Source organism: Phalangium opilio, unplaced genomic scaffold, assembly GCF_054372755.1.
Source record: "Phalangium opilio isolate 3A_F unplaced genomic scaffold, DU_Popi_V2 ptg000045l_1, whole genome shotgun sequence".
In the NCBI taxonomy this organism is placed as follows: Eukaryota; Metazoa; Arthropoda; class Arachnida; order Opiliones; family Phalangiidae; genus Phalangium; species Phalangium opilio.
The window spans coordinates 4,595,368-4,619,265 of record NW_028324168.1 but is presented as its reverse complement, the minus strand read 5'-3'; the positions used below and the strand labels follow the sequence as shown (position 1 = coordinate 4,619,265).

At 34.4% G+C, this 23,898-nt stretch overlaps 4 protein-coding genes across 7 annotated transcripts; 2 read left to right on the top strand and 2 right to left on the bottom strand.

The window, feature by feature from the left end:
* The first annotated feature begins 104 nt into the window (after positions 1-104).
* On the top strand, positions 105-6,220 carry Cdc50 (cell cycle control protein 50A). 3 transcript variants are annotated; one of them, XM_089837860.1, is made up of 7 exons: positions 105-325; positions 448-507; positions 593-726; positions 806-1,151; positions 2,027-2,326; positions 2,405-2,570; positions 5,042-6,220. In XM_089837860.1, exons 2-7 carry the CDS (start codon positions 459-461, stop codon positions 5,124-5,126), a joined length of 1,080 nt encoding a protein of 359 aa, XP_089693986.1. In that variant the 5' UTR covers positions 105-325; positions 448-458; the 3' UTR covers positions 5,127-6,220. The 3 variants fall into 3 exon arrangements, with proteins under 3 accessions (XP_089693986.1, XP_089693987.1, XP_089693985.1); XM_089837861.1 differs by having other exon boundaries at positions 106-273; positions 5,217-6,220; XM_089837859.1 differs by having other exon boundaries at positions 106-273.
* Positions 6,148-7,510, bottom strand: LOC149676922 (G patch domain-containing protein 11). 2 transcript variants are annotated; one of them, XM_089837862.1, is made up of 2 exons: positions 7,113-7,510; positions 6,148-7,030 (listed from the first exon to the last, which is right to left on the bottom strand). In XM_089837862.1, the coding sequence occupies exon 2, from the start codon at positions 7,023-7,025 to the stop codon at positions 6,222-6,224; it is 804 nt and encodes a 267-aa protein (XP_089693988.1). In that variant the 5' UTR covers positions 7,026-7,030; positions 7,113-7,510; the 3' UTR covers positions 6,148-6,221. The 2 variants fall into 2 exon arrangements, with proteins under 2 accessions (XP_089693988.1, XP_089693989.1); XM_089837863.1 differs by having other exon boundaries at positions 7,134-7,510.
* Positions 7,511-10,528: 3,018 nt separating this feature from the next.
* Positions 10,529-12,397, top strand: Fitm (acyl-coenzyme A diphosphatase Fitm). The gene is made up of 2 exons (XM_089837854.1): positions 10,529-10,825; positions 10,954-12,397. Exon 2 carries the CDS (start codon positions 11,018-11,020, stop codon positions 12,089-12,091), a length of 1,074 nt encoding a protein of 357 aa, XP_089693980.1. The 5' UTR covers positions 10,529-10,825; positions 10,954-11,017; the 3' UTR covers positions 12,092-12,397.
* Gdap1 (ganglioside induced differentiation associated protein 1) lies at positions 12,398-23,893 on the bottom strand. Its single transcript, XM_089837856.1, has 5 exons — positions 23,734-23,893; positions 13,375-13,567; positions 13,147-13,320; positions 12,872-13,069; positions 12,398-12,788 (listed from the first exon to the last, which is right to left on the bottom strand). Exons 1-5 carry the CDS (start codon positions 23,818-23,820, stop codon positions 12,484-12,486), a joined length of 957 nt encoding a protein of 318 aa, XP_089693982.1. The 5' UTR covers positions 23,821-23,893; the 3' UTR covers positions 12,398-12,483.
* Between the last annotated feature and the right edge of the window lie 5 nt (positions 23,894-23,898).

Below are 23,898 nucleotides of genomic sequence, written 5' to 3'. Positions count from 1 at the left end.
GGTTTGGCCGATTGAATGGGCTTCTATAGAGTAGTGACACTCCATGTTAACTACCCATAGAGCTTAATACAGTCAAAGGCGAGTAGGTGCCATTACTCTATAGCGAGCAGCTTTTGTTGGCGAAAAGTTCTCTCGCGTGACTCGCGTCAGATCTTGCGTTTCCGGTATTCTTTATTAATGTACTTATATCTGAATAAGTTTTAATTTGAACTTAGAAAGTATAATTCGTTTTTGAAGAAGCCCCACCTTAGAAAATAAACAGTCATTACCAAGGTAAGTGGGGCTTGGATTAAATACAACTACGTACGTAGTCGTATAATCCAAGGTGGGGGATCATCATCATTTATCATAAAACTCTTAAGCCTTGTCAAATTAGGCTTAGTCATAACTACTAAAATATTTAATTTTATACCTAATTAACTTAATTTCCTTTTCTTTTAACTAAAGGGCCTTAAAAAATGGCCACCCCAATCGAAGAACCTCAACTTAAAACCAAGAAACCTTCAAGTAATTATTTGATTTTTAGTTTTAGCCCTATTTGTAGTACCGTAGTAGATATTGTAATAAGTGTCTGTGTTGTTATAAACAACAGATAGTGCCTTCAAACAGCAACGGCTACCAGCATGGCAGCCAATATTAACGGCTGGAACAGTCCTCCCTACTTTTTTCGTAATTGGGTTAGCTTTTATTCCTATAGGAATTGGTTTACTAGTCTCTTCTAATGAAGTAAGCCAAGGCTTAGCAAATGCCATTAAATGATCCCACCTTTAGCTTTAGTAACCAAAAATGTGGTGATTTCTTGTAGGTGAAAGAAAAACCAATTGATTACACATTGTGTAACAGTACTTTGCATACTAATACTACATGTGATCAACGTTTAAGGGAATTTCCTAATGAAACTTGCAAATGTGAAATTGAATTCACGTTAGACGAAGCTTTTAAGGAACAAGTTTATATGTATTATGGCTTAACCAATTATTATCAAAACCACCGTCGTTATGTCAAATCAAGGAGTGATCAACAACTTTTGGGCAAAAGTTTAACAGTTCCTTTTTTGTCCGAATGTGAACCATTTGCCGGTGTAAAAGGACCGGATGGAAAGGTTCTACCAGTAGCTCCTTGTGGTGCAATTGCCAATAGTCTTTTCAATGGTAAATATAATTCAAGGCCCCCAGAGGTCCTATAATTCCTATAAAATCCTATAATTTTGGAAAAAATTGCCAAAAATCCTATAAAATCCTATAATTTTGGAAAAAATTGCCAAAAATCCTATAAAATTCTATAATTTTGGAAAAAATTGCCAAAAATCCTATAAAATTCTATAATTTTGGAAAAAATTGCCAAAAATCCTATAAAATCCTATAATTTTGGAAAAAATTGCCAAAAATCCTATAAAATCCTATAATTTTGGAAAAAATTGCCAAAAATCCTATAATTTTGGAAAAAATTGCCAAAAATCCTATAAAATTCTATAATTTTGGAAAAAATTGCCAAAAATCCTATAATTTTGGAAAAAATTGCCAAAAATCCTATAAAATTCTATAATTTTGGAAAAAATTGCCAAAAATCCTATAAAATTCTATAATTTTGGAAAAAAATGCCAAAAATCCTATAAAATTCTATAATTTTGGAAAAAATTGCCAAAAATCCTATAAAATCCTATAATTTTGGAAAAAATTGCCAAAAATCCTATAAAATCCTATAATTTTGAAATTTGGGCGAATTTTAAACCAATACTCAGGTCTAAAAAATATCATAAAATGGAGATGGTTTCCCTAATATTGTAGCTTATCTAGTTAAATATAGCTCTGTATATTATGGTTCTGATAACTAAACATTATAATTAATATTATGCTGTCCTATATAGTCCTATAATTCTGGAAAACCGTCCTATAAAATCCTATATTTTCATGAAAAAAGTCCTATAATTCCTATAAATATTTTCAAAATTCGGCTGGGGGCCCTGTTAATAATTAAATCCAGCCTTAATTATCTTTAATTATCATTAATTATCTTGGTTTTTTAGACACACTTGTCTTGAAATTTAAGGGGGACAAGGGATGGGAGGATGTAGTTTTGTTAAAAACTGGAATAACTTGGCCTACCGATAGTGTGAAGTATGTTGAACCACCGAGTTTTGAAGGCACTGCCAAACCCCCAAATTGGAGAGGTCGTAATCAAAGCTACACGGATGAAGATCTGATTGTTTGGATGCGTACAGCGGCATTACCCACTTTTAGAAAACTCTATCGTAGAATTGATCATAACCAAGCTGGTTACAAAAACAATTTGCCCAAAGGAGATTACAAACTAGAAGTTACTTACAGTATCCTTATTGCTTTTAATTAGTTTAATTAATTAGTTTGTTTATATTATATGTCCTTAATTTAAAAATAATAATCAGATTATCCTGTTACATCTTTTGAGGGAACGAAAAGGATGATTTTATCCAACACTTCATGGCTTGGTGGACGTAATCCTTTCTTAGGGATTGCTTACATTGTAGTTGGAACCATATGTTTGTTGCTGGCTTTTGTCTTTCTTGTTATTCACAACAAATTTGGACGAAGGTAAGGCTTTCAATGTTTGTATGGTGTCAATTTGATTTAGTTAATTTAAATTATCATTATCATTCTTTCAAAGTAGATAGTCTAACTTCTATCACTCTTTTGAATTTTCATTTTTTTCTGAATTTCTAATGTTGCTTTCGCTTTCATTCTGGGTTCATACAAACCTGGAAAACTTAGGGAAATAAGTAGTTGAGGGAAAACTAAGGGAAATTTTGAATTTTTAGTAAAATTCAGGGAAATTTCAAATTTGTTAGGTTTGAGTAAATTGGCTCTGAAAGGGGTTGCTTCAACTATGTTATTACTCCATATGTGGGGAAAAACCTTGGAAAACTCAGGTAAATATATAAGGGAAAACTCAGGGGAAAAAACCTGAAAATCTCAGGGGAAAAAACTTGAAAATCTCAGGCAAATATATGGGAAACCTCAGAGAAATATATGAGGGAAAAAACCCTGGAAATATATGGGAAATACCTAGAAAACTAGGGGAAATATATGGGGGGGGGGAAACCCAGGGAAATATATGAGAAAAAACCCCTGGAAAACTCAGGGAAATATATGGGGGGAAAACCCAGGGAAATATATGGGAAAAAACCCCTGGAAAACTCAGGGAAATATATGGGGGGAAAACCCAGGGAAATATATGGGAAAAAACCCCTGGAAAAATCAGGGAAATATATGGGGGAAAACCCAGGGAAATGTATGGGAAAAAACCCCTGGAAAACTCAGGGAAATATATGGGGGAAAACCCAGGGAAATGTATGGGAAAAAACCCCTGGAAAAATCAGGGAAACATATGAGGGGAAAACTCAGGGAAATGTATGGGGAAAAAACCCCTGGAAAAATCAGGGAAATGTATGGGGAAAAAACCCCTGGAAAAATCAGGGAAACATATGAGGGGAAATATATGGGAAAAACCCTGGATAACTCAGGGAAATATATGGGAAAAACCTGAATAACGCAGGGAAATATATGGGAAAAACCTGGAAAACTCAGGGAAATCAGTTTCCAAAGGTTGTATGAACCCTGCTCATTTTAATCTAGTCTAATCTACTAATATTTCATTTCAAAGAATTCTAATTAATATAATAATGATGATGCTAATGATTTTAATTAGTAATTAGTATTACCAAACTTGAAAAGAGAATGTTTTGTGAGGTTTGTTTTTTTGTTAACCATTTACTAATAAAAATTGTTATTCTTTTTCATTAACTATAATGTACGTGGGGTAGATATCAGATACAGGTTTAATAATTATTTACAGGTACCCTCCTGAATAAAATCCACATAATACGCGTGTTTTTAAGTTTTATATTAATTAATTTAGATTAATTAATTATTGCTTTTAATTAAGCAAAGCATTCTCTTTTCCAAGAAACTTGTGTAATAACTTAATAAGAGAGATCAATTCTTTGAAATGAAAAGAGAGGTTCTCAACCCATGCAATTTCGGGGACAAGGTTATTTATTGGACCCCCCTGGTGTGTTCTTAAATTTTTCTATTGTCCAAGACTGGCTCTATGCTATTGTTGACTTTATTAATTAGATAATTATTATTAGCGAGATTTGTGACTGTCCTTCAATCAGTAGCTTCAAATTTTAATTACCTTAAAGGAGAAGGTCGGGTAACATAACATTATACCTTAAAAGCATGGCTGCTTTTTCTAAATATAAAAGGAATTAAATATTGAAAAAGGGAATAAATGATCTCTTATTACAATATGATAATTAGTACATTTAATTAGTCTTGCTTTAATGGCGTCTGCTAGCCAGAACCCCTTACCCTCACAGCATTGGTTGAAGCAATCCCTCGTGGGTTCTGGCTAGCAGACGCCTCTAAACCAATGGCGGATAAAATTAGCTTTTAATTAGTCTTAAAACGAGGACTACTGCGCCGTCTTTGGTTTAAAGGCGTCTGCTAGCCAGAACCCTCAAGGGATTGGACCAACCAATCATGTAAGGGTAAATGGTTCTGGATAGCAGACGCCTCTAAACCAATGGCGGATAAAATTAGCTTTTAATTAGTCTTAAAACGAGGACTACTGCGCCGTCTTTGATTTAAAGGCGTCTGCTAGCCAGAACCCTCAAGGGATTGGACCAACCAAGGGTGAATGGTTCTGGATAGCAGACGCCTCTAAACCAATGGCGGACGAAATTAGCTTTTAATTAGTCCTAAAACGAGGACTACTGCGCCGCCTTTGGTTTAGAGGCGTCTGCTAGCCAGAACCCTCAAGGGATTGGACCAACCAAGGGTGAATGGTTCTGGATAGCAGACGCCTCTAAACCAATGGCGGATACTCGTTTTTAAGGTTAATTAAATGCTAATTATTTTGTAATAAGAGCTCATTTATTCTTTTAATAGTTAATTCCTTTTATATTTAGAAAAAGCAGCCATTCTTTTAAGATATAATGTTACGTTAACCGTACTTTTTTCCTTTAATTTGGGTCTTATATGAGTTGTATTTCATTTTAAAGGCGTTATGGCTGGCAGTCAACCCCTAGTAGTACTGCAGATTCCGAAAGTACCAGGTTGAGAACCCCTGCAAATTTAGATAATTAATTATTCATCATCGTGAACCCAATATCAAAAAAAAAAAAAATCAAAAACATTTCTGGTAATTTCTAGTTTTCTTCATCTTAATTTTTTCAGTACTCACGACATCGTTAATATCAGTCAACGAACCCCTTATTAAATTAACAGCCTATTAAACTAAATTTTAAATATTTAAAAAAAGAAACTAAAGAATCTATAGACATAACATACATTCCTTGAAAATAAAATATCACAAATTATGAAAACAACACACCGAGTTTAAAATAGTTTTATTATTTTGTTTATTATTTAAATTATAATTATAATTAGGTAAATGTTATTTTCTCTATGATGCTATTGTGTAATTTAATTTAATTTTAAATATAATAATAATTAAGCTTTGGAAAGCTGCCGCGAATTTAAAGGGATACTGAAATGGTTGGTCAGACAACTAATTATTTTTAATATATTTATGCTTGGTTGTGTGTCTATTTCATTGTCCCTTTAAAGGGATACTGAAATGATAAGACAATTATTTTTAATATATTAATTCTTGGTTGTCTGTTCATTTCATTGTCCCTTTAAAGGGATACTGAAACGATAAGGCAATTATTTTTAATATATTAATTCTTGGTTGTCTGTTCATTTCATTGTCCCTTTAAAGGGATACTGAAATGATAAGACAATTATTTTTAATATATTAATTCTTGGTTATCTGTTCATTTCATTGTCCCTTTAAAGGGATACTGAAATAAGACAATTATTTTTAATATATTAATTCTTGGTTGTCTTTTCATTTCATTGTCCCTTTAAAGGGATACTGAAATGATAAGACAATTATTTTTATTAATATAATTATGCTTGGTTGTCTGTTCATTTCATTGTCCCTTTAAAGGGATACTGAAATGATAAGACAATTATTTTTAATATATTTATGCTTGGTTGTGTGTTTATTTCATTTCATTTCATTATCCCTTTAAAGGGATACAAGAACGCGTTAGTCATATTCTTGTGTTGCAAATGCGTGATGAAAAAAAAAGAGAAGAAATTTCAGTATTTTAATTTTTATTAAACATACATGTACATTAAATAAATATTAAATAACATTTTATGAAATATTATTCATTCGTGATCTTCATACGTATTCCCTGGACAATTATCAGATAAATCATTATTATCATTAAATTTTACTCCACACCAAATACAATATAAATGTTTTTCTCTAAGATAATTTGTTAAAATTATCAGTTTTTCTTCGGGTTCTGGACCAGTTGGAATTTCCTCATCTTCACTCTCTGGTTCGCTATCATCTGGATCCACTTGTTTAGGAGGTGGTGGTAATTGTGGCCAATACCAGGGTTCTTCCGGTTCAATTCTCCCCTCTTGTTCATCCAATTGTTCACAGGCTTTTTGGCAACGGTTAATTTCCCCCATTACTCTCTTCATTGTCCTTTCTTTCCTAACATTTTCTTGATAATCAACCAAAAGTTGTTTCGAGTTTTCGACAGTCTTTTTCTGCTTCTCTAATTCTTGTTTAAACTTCATTTTCATGTTTTCTTCTTCTTCCGTCTTTTTACCGAGTCCGCCTCTATCGTTTTTTAAAGATATTGCAATTGGTTGTTGGGCTTTGCCTTCTTTGGAACCAATGGCGGTACCGGGTTTATATCCCATTCTTTGCATCATGGCAAAACCTTTATTGTCTGGAGCAATTTCGGTTTTTAATGCTTCTTCTCGTCTTTCGGCTTCTAAAACTCTGATAGGTTTAATTCGGTTTCTTTTGTTTGAAACTTCGGATTTCTTTAGAATTTCGTGTTTTCTTTTTAATGATGATGAAAAATGAAGACCCGGTCTGACATCCAGTTTATCATCAGGGATGAAACTAGCTGATAAGTAGTCATCTTCCTCGTCCACGTTATTTACCGACATTTTCTCTAAAGTTTAATTAATCAAATTTCAAAAGTTACATAATAAACTCACTAATTACAGTTTCAAATTTAACTTAAGTCAACAAACACAATAACAAGTCTGAGAGACCGAGGGTTAGAGGGAATTGATCGAATGACGTTTTCGGACTTTTGCGACTTCAGTAGGGCTGGTCTTAACATTGGTGCCGTAACTCCCGGGAGTAGGTTATTTGAAATTAGGACGAACGTTATTTACCTACATTTTCTCTAAAGTTTAATTAATCTAATTTAAATATTACATAATAAACTCACTAATTACAGTTTCAAATTTAAGTCAACAAACACAAAACAATAACGAAGTCTGAGAGACCGAGGGTTACAGAAAATTGATCGAATGACGTTTTCGGAGTTTTGCGTCTTATTAAGTAGGGTTGGTCTTAACATTGGTGCCGTGATTCCCGGGAGTTAGGTTATTTGAACTTAGGACGATCGAGAATTTCACTCCCCTATCCTTACCCCCTTAAGATCATGGACGTTTTCCCCCACGGGACGCTACTAATTTGCATAAGTTTCCAGGAAACCAATTTTTTTGCATAAGGTCGCCATTTTCAAAAGTTTGCTTCCAAAATACTAATTTGCATAAATTCTGCAACTTTTTCTTGCATAAGGCCAGTATTTTCATTAGTTTGCAGCCAATATACTAATTTGCATAAAATTCACCAACAAACGTCCCCATGCATAAGGCCGCTAATTTCAAAAGTTTGCTACAAGAATACTAATTTGCATAAATTTACCGAAAAGTCGATGAAACTCATGGTTTTTTCAAGGAAACCTATTAAGTTATTTACGCTCATAATTTAGCGATTAATTTTATAATATAATATCAAGGGTTTCACAGCTTTAAAACCAAATTTATTTTGCATAAAAAAGTATAAAACAAGAAAACTCGATGAAACTCATGGTTTTTTCAAGGAAATCTATTAAGTTAATTACAACATTAATTTAGAATTTCCATTTCGAATTTATATTACCATTTCACAATTAAATTTTATTAACATTAAGTTTTTAACGGGGATTTTTGACATGCATAATGTTTAACCTAAACGAAGCTAAACGAAGCTAAGCTAAACGAAGCTAAACGAAGCTAAACGAAGTTAAGCTAAACGAAGCTAAGCTAAACGAAGCTAAACGAAGCTAAACCAAGCTAAACGAAGCTATACGAAGCTAAACGAAGTTAAGCTAAACGAAGCTAAGCTAAACGAAGCTAAGCGAAGCTAAACGAAGCTAAACGAAGCTAAGCGAAGCTAAACGAAGCTAAACGAAGCTAAACGAAGCTAAGCGAAGCTAAACGAAGCTAAACGAAGCTAAGCTAAACGAAGCTAAACGAAGCTAAACTAAATGAAGCTAAACGAAGCTAAGCTAAACGAAGCTAAACGAAGCTAATCTAAACGAAGCTAAACGAAGTTAAGCTAAACGAAGCTAAACGAAGCTAAGCTAAACGAAGCTAAACGAAGCTAAGCTAAACGAAGCTAAACGAAGCTAAGCTAAACGAAGCTAAACGAAGCTAAACTAAACGAAGCTAAACGAAGCTAAGCTAAACGAAGCTAAACGAAGCTAAGCTAAACGAAGCTAAGCGAAGCTAAACGAAGCTAAACGAAGCTAAGCTAAACGAAGCTAAACGAAGCTAAACGAAGCTAAGCTAAACGAAGCTAAACGAAGCTAAGCTAAACGAAGCTAAACGAAGCTAAACGAAGCTAAGCTAAACGAAGCTAAACGAAGCTAAGCGAAGCTAAACGACGCTAAGGTAAACGAAGATAAACGAAGCTAAACGAAGCTGAACGAAGCTAAGCTAAACGAGGCTAAACGAAGCTAAACGAAGCTAAGCTAAACGAAGCTAAACGAAGCTAAACGAAGCTAAGCTAAACGAAGCTAAACGAAGCTAAGCTAAGCGAAACGAAGCTAAACGAAGCTAAGCGAAACGAAGCTAAACGAAGCTAAGCGAAGCTAAACGAAGCTAAACGAAGCTTAACGAAGCTAAACGAAGCTAAACGAAGCTAAACGAAGCTAAGCTAAACGAAGCTAAACGAAGCTAAGCTAAACGAAGCTAAACGAAGCTAAGCTAAACGAAGATAAGCTAAACGAAGCTAAACGAAGCTAAGCTAAACGAAGCTAAACGAAGCTAAGCTAAACGATTCTAAACGAAGCTAAACGAAGCTAAGCGAAGCTAAACGAAGCTAAACGAAGCTAAGCTAAACGAAGCTAAACGAAGCTAAGCTAAACGAAGCTAAACGAAGCTAAGCTAAACGAGGCTAAACGAAGCTAAACGAAGCTAAACGAAGCTAAGCTAAACGAAGCTAAGCTAAACGAAGCTAAACGAAGCTAAACGAAGCTAAGCTAAACGAAGCTAAGCTAAACGAAGCCAAACGAAGCTAAACGAAGCTAAGCTAAACGAAACTAAACGAATCTAAACGAAGCTAAACGAAGCTAAGCTTAACGAAGCTAAACGAAGTTAAGCTAAACGAAGCTAAACGAAGCTAAACGAAGCTAAGCTAAACGATTCTAAACGAAGCTAAGCTAAACGAAGCTAAGCTAAACGAAGCTAAACGAAGCTAAGCTAAACGAAGCTAAACGAAGCTAAACGAAGCTAAACGAAGCTAAGCGAAGCTAAACGAAGCTAAGCGAAGCTAAACGAAGCTAAACGAAGCTAAGCTAAACGAAGCTAAACGAAGCTAAACGAAGCTAAGCTAAACGAAGCTAAACGAAGCTAAATGAAGCTAAGCTAAACGAAGCTAAACGAAACTAAACGAAGCTAAACGAAGCTAAACGGAGCTGAACGAAGCTAAACGAAGCTAAACGAAGCTAAACGAAGCTAAGCTAAACGAAGCTAAACGAAGCTGAACGAAGCTAAACGAAGCTAAGCTAAACGAAGCTAAACGAAGCTAAACGCAGCTAAGCGAAGCTAAACGAAGCTAAACGAAGCTAAGCTAAACGAAGCTAAACGAAGCTAAATGAAGCTAAGCTAAACGAAGCTAAACGAAGCTAAACGAAGCTAAATGAAGCTAAGCTAAACGAAGCTGAACGAAGCTAAACGAAGCTAAACGAAGCTAAGCTAAACGAAGCTAAACGAAGCAAACGAAGCTAAACGAAGCTAAGCTAAACGAAGCTAAACGAAGCTAAGCTAAACGAAGCTAAACGAAGCTAAACGAAGCTAAACAAGCGAAGCTAAGCGAAGCCACTCTAAACCACTCTAGCCACTCTAAGCCACTCTAGCCACTCTAAGCCACTCTAAACTACTCTAAACCACTCTATACTACTCTAAACCACTAAGCTAAGCGAAGCGAAGCTAGGTTTCCTTGTAAAAACCATCATTTTCATCGAGTTTTTTGAGTTTCATCGAGTTTTCGGTAGATTTATGCAAATTAGTATTCTTGTAGCAAACTTTTGAAAATAGTGGTGGATGGGGAATTTTATGCAAATTGGTATATTGGCTGCAAACCCTTGAAAATACTGGTTTTATGCATGAAAACGTTTTTTCAGAATTTATGCAAATTAGTATTTTGGAAGCAAACTTTTGAAAATGGCGGCCTTATGCAAAAAAATTGGTTTGCTGTAAACTTATGCAATTTAGTAGCGTCCTTCCCACGGCTGCGGCACGTTTGTAATATTATATAATTATAAATTGTAATTTGTAAAGCATTATCAATCAGGAATTTTGCATAAATAGGCTTAACAATTGAAAACAGTGAATTTAGTATTAGATTTATTAGTTGTTCACTAAAAGTATTGGAAAGAAGAAAGTTTTGTCAAGTTTCCAAGACACTGGTATGTTTGATTTTTTCTTAGGTAAAGAATTTTAGGCTTAGGTAAGATTATGGCACAATCATGAACAAACAAGGAAAAAAAGAGAGTTAATTCCTTAAGTAAGGTATTGGTGTCGAATTTTTACTCAGTACACCTACCAAGTATTGAAAAAACAACCACCACCACCACCAAGTATCTGTGATTTTAATCTTCATGGCATCATCACAACAATTAAGACGGTCCAACAGGCTTCAAATAAACTCAAAGGTATCAAAGAGTTCCATCATGGATCCTTCTGACGTAAATTTGCTTAATTGGCAACCCAATCAAGTCAAGAAAAGTAATACAACAGCTGGGAAAAAACCCTTACCAGAACCCACAACTGTTTCTCAAATGGCATTAATTGTCTTGCTACACGTATGTCGGAGAATTGTTTTATTCTCTCCTGAACTTAAAATTGGATTATATATAGCGGCAGTCGTGTGTGTCTCACTGGTTACTGACTTTTTACCATTTCCCAGAAGTTATTTTTCGAGAAAAGACAATATATTCAACCAATACTTTGTAAAATTAGGATGGGGATGGACTTTAACTTTATTAGGCTCATTTGTAGGTTTAACGAGTTGGACTTATTGTTGCGGCAATAAGGCTCTAATTAAGGCTCACGCCCTTCGTTTGTTAATTGCAACCGTAATGTGGTACTTTTGGACAACCCTTTTTGTTTACATAGAGTCCAAAACCGGTGTTTGTTTAAAAAATTCAGACAAAGTCCTTAGCAGGAGAGCTTGTTTGCAAGCTGGTTACCGTTGGCACGGATTTGATATATCCGGCCATTCTTTCATATTAATTTACTGCAATTTATTAATCATGGAAGAATGTAAGGCCTTTAGAGGTTGGGAAAGAATTGGGGAATTAATTCGTAATAAAGATTACGATGAAGAATCTCCGTTAAAAGGTTTAAGTGAGGAGGAATTATTTGATCTAAAATTCCTTTACCCAAGATTAACACCTTATATTAAGGGTTTATTTGTTGCAGTTACGATGTTGCTCACTTTATGGGATGTTATGTTAGTAGTAACTATACTTTACTATCACTCTATGGTGCAGAAATTAGCGGGGAGTTTAATTGCAGTTATAATTTGGTTTGTGACTTATAGAATATGGTATCAGACAAGTTTTTCACCGGGATTACCAGGGGAGGGTCCTTTTAAATATGGTGATATTACACCTAAATCACCCGTGAAACCAATACAGCCTTTACTTAAAAGACAACACACCAGAAATTAATATAATATTAATATATATGACTATACTTATATTATTTAATATATTATTAACAGAAGTCGGTATTGGCTTAATATTTAATTATTTATATAAGTTTTGGGGTTTTTTTTTTGTAAGGAACATATTTAGGGCTGTTGACACATAATTAAAATATGGTTAATTATAATTATAATTATAGTTAATACTGTAATACAGAATGTTTTTGTCTGAACTTTTGTGATGAAAATCAAAATCTGCCTTGAACTTTTTAACTTTTAAAGAATGATTGATTGTTATATATATTAAATGATAATCTCACACACACTCTGATTTATGGTTGGTTTCAAAAATCATTTATTTATTATTTATTTTATTATCACAAAATAAGTGTTCTTTCCCTTATCCATTTTAATTATTTATTTTAAACGTTTGTACAATATGGTAGCTGTTACTATTAAACCTAAGAGTAGGAATGATCCAATGGCATAAGACAGGACAACGTGTTTGCAAGGAATTTTCTCTAAAACATTCGAGTTTCCTTGACTTAGAGCTTTTTTATAAGAATCTCTGTGTTGAGCTCGGTTGAAATAACGTTTTAAAGCCAGACGTTTAGCGATAAATCTTTCAAACAAACCTAAGTATTTTAATTTTCCCAAAACCATTATCAGGGAAATGTCCGCTAAACTAAAATTTTCACTGCATAACCACCAACTTTCTTTCTCTATAAATTAAAATGGATTAATTTAATCTAGATTTAGATTAATGGTAGGCCTAATTAATAATTATAATAATAAGATTAATTACCTTCAATATGGCTTGATAATTCATTTTCAACTTTATCTAAATCTTCTTCTAGTTCATTAAGTACTTTATTAAAATTATCTATTTCTTTCATTCCTTGAACTTCCAGAAATTTGGCTTTTTTCTGTATTATTTGTTGGGTAAATTCTGGTTGTGATAAAATAAGCTCGTCTAATTTGGCAGGTAAAGTCTCAAATAATGCTATAAAATTTAAATGACCATTTTTACTAATTAAAACCGGTTTTTGTGTTTAAAATACGCTTAAAAACACTTCTTACAAAGTTTTTCCTTTCTTTGAGAATCAGTTATATTAGATTTAACAGTCTGATCAGGGTGAAATAAGCTTCCATAGGTTAAGAATGATATGTTAACGTTATCTAACATCTGTCTAAAGTTTTGTATTTTCACCCATTCTTCCGTTCCTTTCTCAGGAGTAAGACGTGGAACATTCCCTTTATAATATCGAGAATTAACTTAGGTTAATTACCTGATATATGCTTACACACCATTGCTAAAATTGTCCTCTAAATAATCTATAATTCGTGTTGAATCAGGAATAATTTTAACATCGTCTTTTAAAACTGGAACTTCAGCCTTTGGATTGATTTTCAGATACCATGGTTCATATTGCTCCAATTTATAAATATCTAGAATTTTTGATTGGTAAGGAAGCCTCTTTTCTATCAAGGTAAATACCACCTAAATAATAATAATAATGCGTGATGACTCATAAGGTCATGATAAGTCAATTTTCGCCTTGAATAAGGGCCACACTTTTTTACAGAATTACAGAAAGTGCCTACAAGTGCCCTCAGTAGGAAAACTACTATAGCAGTAGTTTTATAGAAAAAGACTTATATTTAAGTTAATTACCGGTGAAACTGGTTCAAAATTGCATATATATAATAAGTAAACTATGATCTATATTATAAACCATTTTAAAACTTAATTCCGAACTAATTTACTTAAATTTAAGGGTGACTACAACTTACTATTTTACAGAAAATGCTTATATTTAAGTTAATTACGGGTCAAATTAATTCAAATTTACTATACATAATCAGAAACGTGTTTGGTTTAATATACACTACTTAAATAGTTAATAACTAGCTATTATCTCACTTAAATTCGGGGTGTCTACAACACACTATTTTACAGAAAATGCTTATATTTAAGTTAATTACGGGTCAAATTAATTCAAATTTACTATACATAATCAGAAACGTGTTTGGTTTAATATACACTACTTAAATAGTTAATAACTAGCTATTATCTCACTTAAATTCGGGGTGTCTACAACACACTATTTTACAGAAAATGCTTATATTTAAGTTAATTACGGGTCAAATTAATTCAAATTTACTATACATAATCAGAAACGTGTTTGGTTTAATATACACTACTTAAATAGTTAATAACTAGCTATTTTCTCACTTAAATTCAGGGTGTCTACAACACACTATTTTACAGAAAATGCTTATATTTAAGTTAATTACGGGTCAAATTAATTCAAATTTACTATACATAATCAGAAACGTGTTTGGTTTAATATACACTACTTAAATAGTTAATAACTAGCTATTATCTCACTTAAATTCGGGGTGTCTACAACACACTATTTTACAGAAAATGCTTATATTTAAGTTAATTACGGGTCAAATTAATTCAAATTACCTACATCTACTAAGAATATTACGCTCTATAATATAAACGCGTTTACAAATTAATTTCTATCAAATATACCTAAATTTAAGGGTGCATACAGGTTTTGTACTCGGGAAAAGATGACTTATAGGAGGCACTATTTTACAGAAAATGCGATTATGTAAGGCCCAATTATGAATCGTAGTTACTAGTATGAAATATAGATGGCGAGTGTGTGTGTGTTCCCATCGATCTGTAAAAACCTTTGAACCGAGGCTATAAATAGAACTGAGGTCGGAGGCGAGAGACACTCTTTAGCTCCCACGCGAACGATGTAGTATTATTACGAGTTCCTACCCTAATTGAATAAACGTTGACCCTTTTTACATTCTTTCAACCACGATGTTTAATTATTTGAACCTGACAAAACGAGTTAATATCACGAGTTAACATCTCAGAAGTGGGATAGTAATCTATATTCTGAATAAATACGAAAAACGAGACCACGGTCAACGCGATGCGAACGGATTTGGAAAACCCCACGACGTAACACGAGGCGACGCCATTACGGACAAAAACCACGATATCACGGATGCAAGTAGAAAAGGATTGTCCTCATGTACGACGGAGCGAAAGAGTCAAATACAGGGTGAAAACTAAAGAAATCTGCAACACGTGCAAAGCAGAAACGAACGAAAATTACGAAATAAGCAGCGATTCTCATGCCCAACGCGAGGAGGCAAAACGAAGTAGAGGTAACGATAACACCAACAATTTGAAACACCATTTCAACGAGAACGATACGGAAAACGATAATTCCAACGAAATTAGTTCAAGAAATAGTAGTATTCACGTAAATTGGTTGGAAAGCGAAGACTCTAACAACGACGAGAGCGCTAGCGAACACGATAACTACGAAGACACCCACGATTACGAGTTTAATACAGTCAACGCTACACGAATTTCAGCGAACGACTACGCGATTAACCCTAACGAGAAGTCTACTAAGACAACGAGGGAAAACGAATTAGCAAAACGTCCAATACGGAAAAGCAACATGTCTGACGAAGACACCAACGGAGCGCACCCAGCAGGGTACATAGCGATGAACGATTTTCAAGAAGCCATACGACTAGCAGTATCCAACGCAGTACAGCAAACCATGGCGGCTTTAGTACCTGCTCCTGCACCACAAGTAAATCCTAACCCGAATTTGCCAAATGCAACGAACAACGTGCATCACCATTGGGGTGATACGAGCCAGATTATCCCCAATTTTGATCCCGAAAACGCGCCACACCAAACGATAACTATGTGGTTAAAGAAAGTGGACGATGCTGCCACTGCCTACGGATGGAACGAACGCATGACCATCAACAGCGCACTACCAAAATTGAAGGGTTCGGCCAAAACCTGGTTCGAAGGACTCTCAACTAGCGTATACACGTGGACCGAGTGGAAGACGAAATTAGAGGAATGGTTTCCACCATCGAAAGGATGTCAACAGCTACATCGCGAAATGGAACAATACGTAAGAAAACCCAACGACACCGTAGAAAAGTATTACCACGATAAGGTCGCGAAGGCTAGACTTTGCGGACTAACGGAGGAAGCAATGATCGAGTATCTCATAACGGGTTTAAACGATAGAGAGTTAATCACAGCGTTGAGTGTTAGAGAATTCAAAAGTCCGCCAGAGTTACTCAAATGCATTCAACAATTAGAAGGACGTTTGCGAGTCACGAATTCTTCCCACGAAAATCGGAGAAGACCGCCAACTGGAAAACCGCAAGAAACATTCACCAGATGGCCTCCACGCGAAATGGATCACGAACAGATGAACCAAAACGTCCAGCAAGCTAAGCCCCGTTTGGGAAAACCGAGGTATAACGATAAGGGTGAGTCGCTATGTTACAACTGTAACGACTATGGACACATAGCTAGAATCTGCCCAAAACCGCAAAAGAGAATTCGATGCGAAACATGCCAACGAGTAGGTCACGAAGCCAAAGACTGCCGGCAGATCGCCACGTCAAGGGAAGTCATGCTTATAGACGATGATCAATCCAAAGTCGACAGTAACGAGAAATATTTTATGCAAGCCTACGTTAATGAGAAGCCAATCCAGTCATATGTCGATATGGGGAGTAAATGCGTATTAATTCGGAAGAGTACGGCTGACGAATATGGTTTAACTATTAGAGAACCCGAGCGAGGGTTAACCATTGGAGGATATGGAGGTGGCTCTCGAATATTGCCAGTCGGAATGACCAAGGGAAAGATTAAAGTGGACCAAGTTAACGCTGAGGTGGAAATGATAGTGGTACGTGACGAAAATCAAGATATTCCTCTCCTAATTGGACAACCACTGACTGAACTACCGAACGTCACGGTTATCAAACGTAAAAACGCTATCAGACTATTCGAGGAGGACCACTCAACGATCGAAGACAATTCGCTACATAAAATGCAAATTCCGGAACTACCCCCACAAGCCGTTAATCTGTGGGCATGTAAAGCGTCAGTTATTCCAACTGACTACGTGGGCTTTATTGATCTGCATTCAAGAGTCCCTCAAGAAAGCGAATTAGAGGTATTTGTTGACGAACAACTTAGGATGGCTCCTGGAAAGGAATACTATATACCCCGAGGAGTCTACTCAGTTGATAAGGACGGTTTTTCAAGTGTACCAATAATAAATCTGTCTGGATCCGAATTGAAAATCAAGACAGGAGAGAAGATGTTACGAGCGAAGCTATGCGAAGCATTGCCGGAGGATCAAGTCATCGAGACCCTCCATGTTGATACGAAAACGTCTAAAAACATTACGATAAACGAGATAAACGTTGCTTCTCAAGTTCACGACGACTACGTTCACGACAACTACAAGGTACAGTTATGTAACCTTCTTAACGAATATGGGGATTGTTTCGCCAGCGAATTACGCGAACTGGGTCACATGACCCAAACGGCAATAAAGATTGGACTAACAACGGATAAGCCAATCACGCACCGACCCTATCGACTAGCACATACAGAACGAGGGAAAGTAAGGACGAAAATAGCAGAACTATTGGATTCTGGGGTGACCGAAGAGTCAAGCTCACCATACTCGAGCCATATATTGATCGTAAAGAAAAAGCACCTTGTACCACGTATAGGTCGTTGGTGGCTCTCTCTCCAAGAGTACGAATTCGGAAGTCAACACCGACCAGGCGAAAGAATGGCGCACTTAGACGCCCTGAGTAGAGCGCCAACGGAAGAAGCGCAAGAGATGGAGATAATCTCCGACATCACAGTATTACACACGGAAGTACAAACGGACGATTGGCTAATAATGGCCCAGTACAACGATAAGAAAATTCAGTCAATTAAGGAAACTCTCCAGAAACGAACTAAACTAACGAAAGAGGATAAAAGAATCCAAGAAGAGTTTATTCTGGAACGAGGTAGAGTTTTCCGTCGTTTCAAAACGGACGAGAAAGAAATGAAGTTATGGGTTGTACCGGACGCCGCGCGATGGCGTATCGTCAAGATGAACCACGACGACATTGGTCATGTAGGCATCGAGGAAACCTGTTTAAAGGTACAAGAACTCTTCTGGTTTCCTAGACTACGAAGATTGAACAATCCAAGCATTACTTTCATCAAAGACGAACTCCACGAAACCTTTTCCGAAGGAGTTATGCAACGAAGAAACAAAGCCATAGAATCAATTCAAATTGATCAGGAAAAACAACGAAAACGTTACAACGCCAAGATAGCGCACGCACCTAACTATCAACCGGGAGACTTGGTAGTAGTTGAACATCAGCCACGAGATACGGGACAGCCGTCGAAAACTTCAGCCAAGGATAGAGGACCATACGTAGTCACCGACAAATTGAACTATGATCGATATGTAATTGAAGATTTACCCGAAAACCAACGCACGAACCGATTCTACAGGAACACCGCTCCAGTAGACAAGTTGAAAAGATTCCAAATCATAGATAATACGTCCGACAAAGAAGAGTCCTCTGATGATGAAATCAGTCCATCACCCGCGTTATCCAATCCAAACAAAGACGACGAATTGGAATCTCAGAGCGAAGAAGTTCCTGGAAACGAACAAGATACAGAGACGGACAGTGATCTCACCGATGGACAAAGTCAGAGAAGTTCACGGAAACAAAAATTACCTAGCTACCTGAAAGACTTTATTCTTTAATACAAATTTTAACGTTAATGACCCAATCACGATAAGCAGCTCAATAATTCAATTTTGCAATGTTAATGTATTATTTTAGGAAATGTAATTAATTTTAACTCATTTGTATAATATTGTAGAATTGTGAACACAAAAAAAAACCAGGAGATTTTTAAATTTAGGATGGCCGAATGTAAGGCCCAATTATGAATCGTAGTTACTAGTATGAAATATAGATGGCGAGTGTGTGTGTGTTCCCATCGATCTGTAAAAACCTTTGAACCGAGGCTATAAATAGAACTGAGGTCGGAGGCGAGAGACACTCTTTAGCTCCCACGCGAACGATGTAGTATTATTACGAGTTCCTACCCTAATTGAATAAACGTTGACCCTTTTTACATTCTTTCAACCACGATGTTTAATTATTTGAACCTGACAAAACGAGTTAATATCACGAGTTAACAATTATTTAAGTTAATTACGGGTCAAATTAATTCAAATTTACTATACATAATCAGAAACGTGTTTGGTTTAATATACACTACTTAAATAGTTAATAACTAGCTATTTTCTCACTTAAATTCAGGGTGTCTACAACACACTATTTTACAGAAAATGCTTATATTTAAGTTAATTACGGGTCAAATTAATTCAAATTTACTATACATAATCAGAAACGTGTTTGGTTTAATATACACTACTTAAATAGTTAATAACTAGCTATTTTCTCACTTAAATTCAGGGTGTCTACAACACACTATTTTACAGAAAATGCGATTATTTAAGTTAATTACGGGTCAAATTAATTCAAATTTACTATACATAATCAGAAACGTGTTTGGTTTAATATACACTACTTAAATAGTTAATAACTAGCTATTTTCTCACTTAAATTCAGGGTGCCTACAACACATTATTTTACAGATTCATGGGTGCCTCCAAATGTACTATTTTACAGAAAGTGCGATTATTTAAGTTAATTACGAGTAGTAATCATACTTAAACTGAGGAAGGCAACAAGACTTTCGTAATCTTGTCTACTGGGGTAAGAATTTTACCAAAATGTGAATATTTAAGTTAATTAAGTATGAAATTAAATCTAACTTGGATTATAATGCTATTTGAGTGTGATGTTCAAATTAAACACTATAAAAAGTAAATTGTGCCAATTAAACTTACGGTAAGGGTGCCTTCAAAATATTGCTAAAGGAAAACCACGGCCACAGCGGTTTGAACTGTCCAAAATGCGATTATTTAACATAACTATTAAAGTAATGAAATTTAATTTGTTAATGTGTCATATGAATGTGGTGCTCAATTTAAACGCAATTTAATGTTAATTGCGAGCAATTATTCTTAAATATAAGTTGCCTACAACTTACATAATACAATTTTACATAACCTGCGTGCCTACAAGACACTATTTTATCAGAACGCTTTCATTTAACTTAATTTTGGATGGAATTCAATCTAAGTTGGTACATATATATTTGAGATTGCGACGATTAATTTAAAGGCAACACAGTTTCTCGATGCAACTACCCTTTTTGAAACACTCTGTATAAATTAACGGAATAATTTTTGTAAGTTTTGTTAATGGTTTTGATGTTATTTTATCAATTTAAAACAACAGCACTCCTCCGTTTTGAACCATTAAATTATTAAATAACAAAAGAATTAACACAACAGTTATCCAGGAAAAAATTGGTGTGATGGGTTATATTGGAGAAATTTGATCACATTAAAATTTATTAATTATGACGCAAAACAATAGGACTAGGGCGCTTACTAGACCCAAAAGCTATCATCTGTGTGGGCTAATTATTTTTGGATTACATGATATGGGGTATACAAGTTACTAGTACCCCTAGCACGTGACGTGATTTATTAAAGGCCCCTCGACAACTATGCGTTTTACAAAGCGCGATAGACAATACACCCTTTCGACGGGAAAAGGGGGTAGGCAACCCTAAGTATCCGGAGATACAAGAGAGTTGCTCTAGTGCTGTGTTTGTGCACTCTCAGATCCAAAACACACACAGCGGTGGGGCTAAAAAGCGAGATGGAAGGCAGAGTTTTACCCCGCGCCTTTCCCTCTTAGACTCGTAACTTGTAAAACGCATAGTTGTCGAGGGGCCATTAATAAATCAGGTCACGTGCTAGGGGTACTAGTAACTTGTATACCCCATATCATGTAATCCAAAAATAATTAGCCCACACAGATGATAGCTTTTGGGTCTAGTAAGCGCCCTAGTCCTATTGCTTTGCGTCATATTTAATAAATTTTAATGTGATCAAATTTCTCCAATATAACCCATCACACTAATTTTTTCCTGGATAACTGTTGTGTTAATTCTTTTGTTATTTAATAATTTAATAGTTCAAAACGGAAGAGTGCTGTTGTTTTAAATTGCTAAAATAACATCAAAACCATTAACAAAACTTACAAAAATTATTACGTTAATTTATACAGTGTTTCAAAAAGGGTAGTTGCATCGAGAAACTGTGTTGCCTTTAAATTAATCGTCGCAATCTCAAATATATATGTACCAACTTAAATTGAATTCCATCCAAAATTAAGTTAAATGAAAGCGTTCTGATAAAATAGTGTCTTGTAGGCACCCAGGTTATGTAAAATTAAAAAGTTGTAGACACCCAGGTTATGTAAAATTCAAAAGTTGTAGGCACCATTTATTTGAGAATAATTGCTCAGAATTAATTTCAAGTCGCGTTTAAATTAATCAGCGCAATCTCAAATGTATATGTACCAACTTAGATCGAATTCCATCCAAAATTAAGTTAAATGAAAGCGTTTTGGTAAAATTGTGTCTCGTAGGCACCCAGGTTATGTAAAATTGTATTATGTAAGTTGTAGCCAACTTATATTTGAGAATAATTGCTCGCAATTAACATTAAATTGCGTTTAAATTGAGCACCACATTCATATGACACATTAACAAATTAAATTTCATTACTTTAATAGCTATGTTAAATAAAAGCATTTTGGACAGTTCAAACCGCTGTGGCCGTGGTTTTCCTTTAGCAATATTTTGAAGGCACAATTACCGTAAGTTTAATTGGCACAATTTACTTTTTATAGTGTTTAATTTGAACATCACACTCAAATAGCATTATAATCCAAGTTAGATTTAATTTCATACTTAATTAACTTAAATATTCACATTTTGGTAAAATTCTTACCCCAGTAGACAAGATTACGAAAGTCTTGTTGCCTTCCTCAGTTTAAGTATGATTACTACTCGTAATTAACTTAAATAATCGCACTTTCTGTAAAATAGTACATTTGGAGGCACCCATGAATCTGTAAAATAATGTGTTGTAGGCACCCTGAATTTAAGTGAGAAAATAGCTAGTTATTAACTATTTAAGTAGTGTATATTAAACCAAACACGTTTCTGATTATGTATAGTAAATTTGAATTAATTTGACCCGTAATTAACTTAAATATAAGCATTTTCTGTAAAATAGTGTGTTGTAGGCACCCTGAATTTAAGTGAGAAAATAGCTAGTTATTAACTATTTAAGTAGTGTATATTAAACCAAACACGTTTCTGATTATGTATAGTAAATTTGAATTAATTTGACCCGTAATTAATTTAAATATAAGCATTTTCTGTAAAATAGTGCCTCCTGTAAGTCATCTTTTCCCGAGTAAAAATCTGTATGCACCCTTAAATTTAAGTATATTTGATAGAAATTAATTTTTAAACGCGTTTATATTATAGAGCGTAATATTCTTAGTAGATGTAGGTAATTTGAATTAATTTGATCGGTAATTATATTTGGAGGCACCCATGAATCTGTAAAATAGTGTGTTGTAGACACCCTGAATTTAAGTGAGATAATAGCTAGTTATTAACTATTTAAGTAGTGTATATTAAACCAAACACGTTTCTGATTATGTATAGTAAATTTGAATTAATTTGACCCGTAATTAACTTAAATATAAGCATTTTCTGTAAAATAGTGCCTCCTGTAAGTCATCTTTTCCCGAGTACAAAATCTGTATGCACCCTTAAATTTAGGTATATTTGATAGAAATTAATTTTTAAACGCGTTTATATTATAGAGCGTAATATTCTTAGTAGATGTAGGTAATTTGAATTAATTTGACCCGTAATTAACTTAAATATAAGCATTTTCTGTAAAATAGTGCCTCCTGTAAGTCATCTTTTCCCGAGTACAAAATCTGTATGCACCCTTAAATTTAAGTATATTTGATAGAAATTAATTTTTAAACGCGTTTATATTATAGAGCGTAATATTCTTAGTAGATGTAGGTAATTTGAATTAATTTGATCGGTAATTAACTTAAATATAAGCATTTTCTGTAAAATAGTATATTTGGAGGCACCCATGAATCTGTAAAATAGTGTGTTGTAGACACCCCGAATTTAAGTGAGAAAATAGCTAGTTATTAACTATTTAAGTAGTGTATATTAAACCAAACACGTTTCTGATTATGTATAGTAAATTTGAATTAATTTGACCCGTAATTAACTTAAATAATTCATTTTCTGTAAAATTATGTGTTGTAGACACCCCGAATTTAAGTGAGATAATAGCTAGTTATTAACTATTTAAGTAGTGTATATTAAACCAAACACGTTTCTGATTATGTATAGTAAATTTGAATTAATTTGACCCGTAATTAACTTAAATATAAGCATTTTCTGTAAAATAGTAAGTTGTAGTCACCCTTAAATTTAAGTAAATTAGTTCGGAATTAAGTTTTAAAATGGTTTATAAAATAGATCATAGCTTGCTTATTATATATATGCAATTTTGAACCAGTTTCACCGGTAATTAACTTAAATATAAGTCTTTTTCTATAAAACTACTGCTATAGTAGTTTTCCTACTGAGGGCACTTGTAGGCACTTTCTGTAATTCTGTAAAAAAGTGGCGGCCTTGAAGGGAATAATAAATAGCTGAAGCCTTGGTATTTGGTCAAGTTTTAAGACATTTATCTTAATAACTTTATTAAATATATAACTACAAATGTTTCTTACCTTTTGGGAATAAAATGAATGATAATTATGATACAATTCTAAGTTTAAATTTGTTTTAGGTGATTCTTGACGAGTAAATTTTTCCATTTCTTTTCGGATGCCTTTTAATTGTAAACAAAAAATATTCGGCCTTTAACCTTGAAACCCCGTTAGAAGATATTGGTA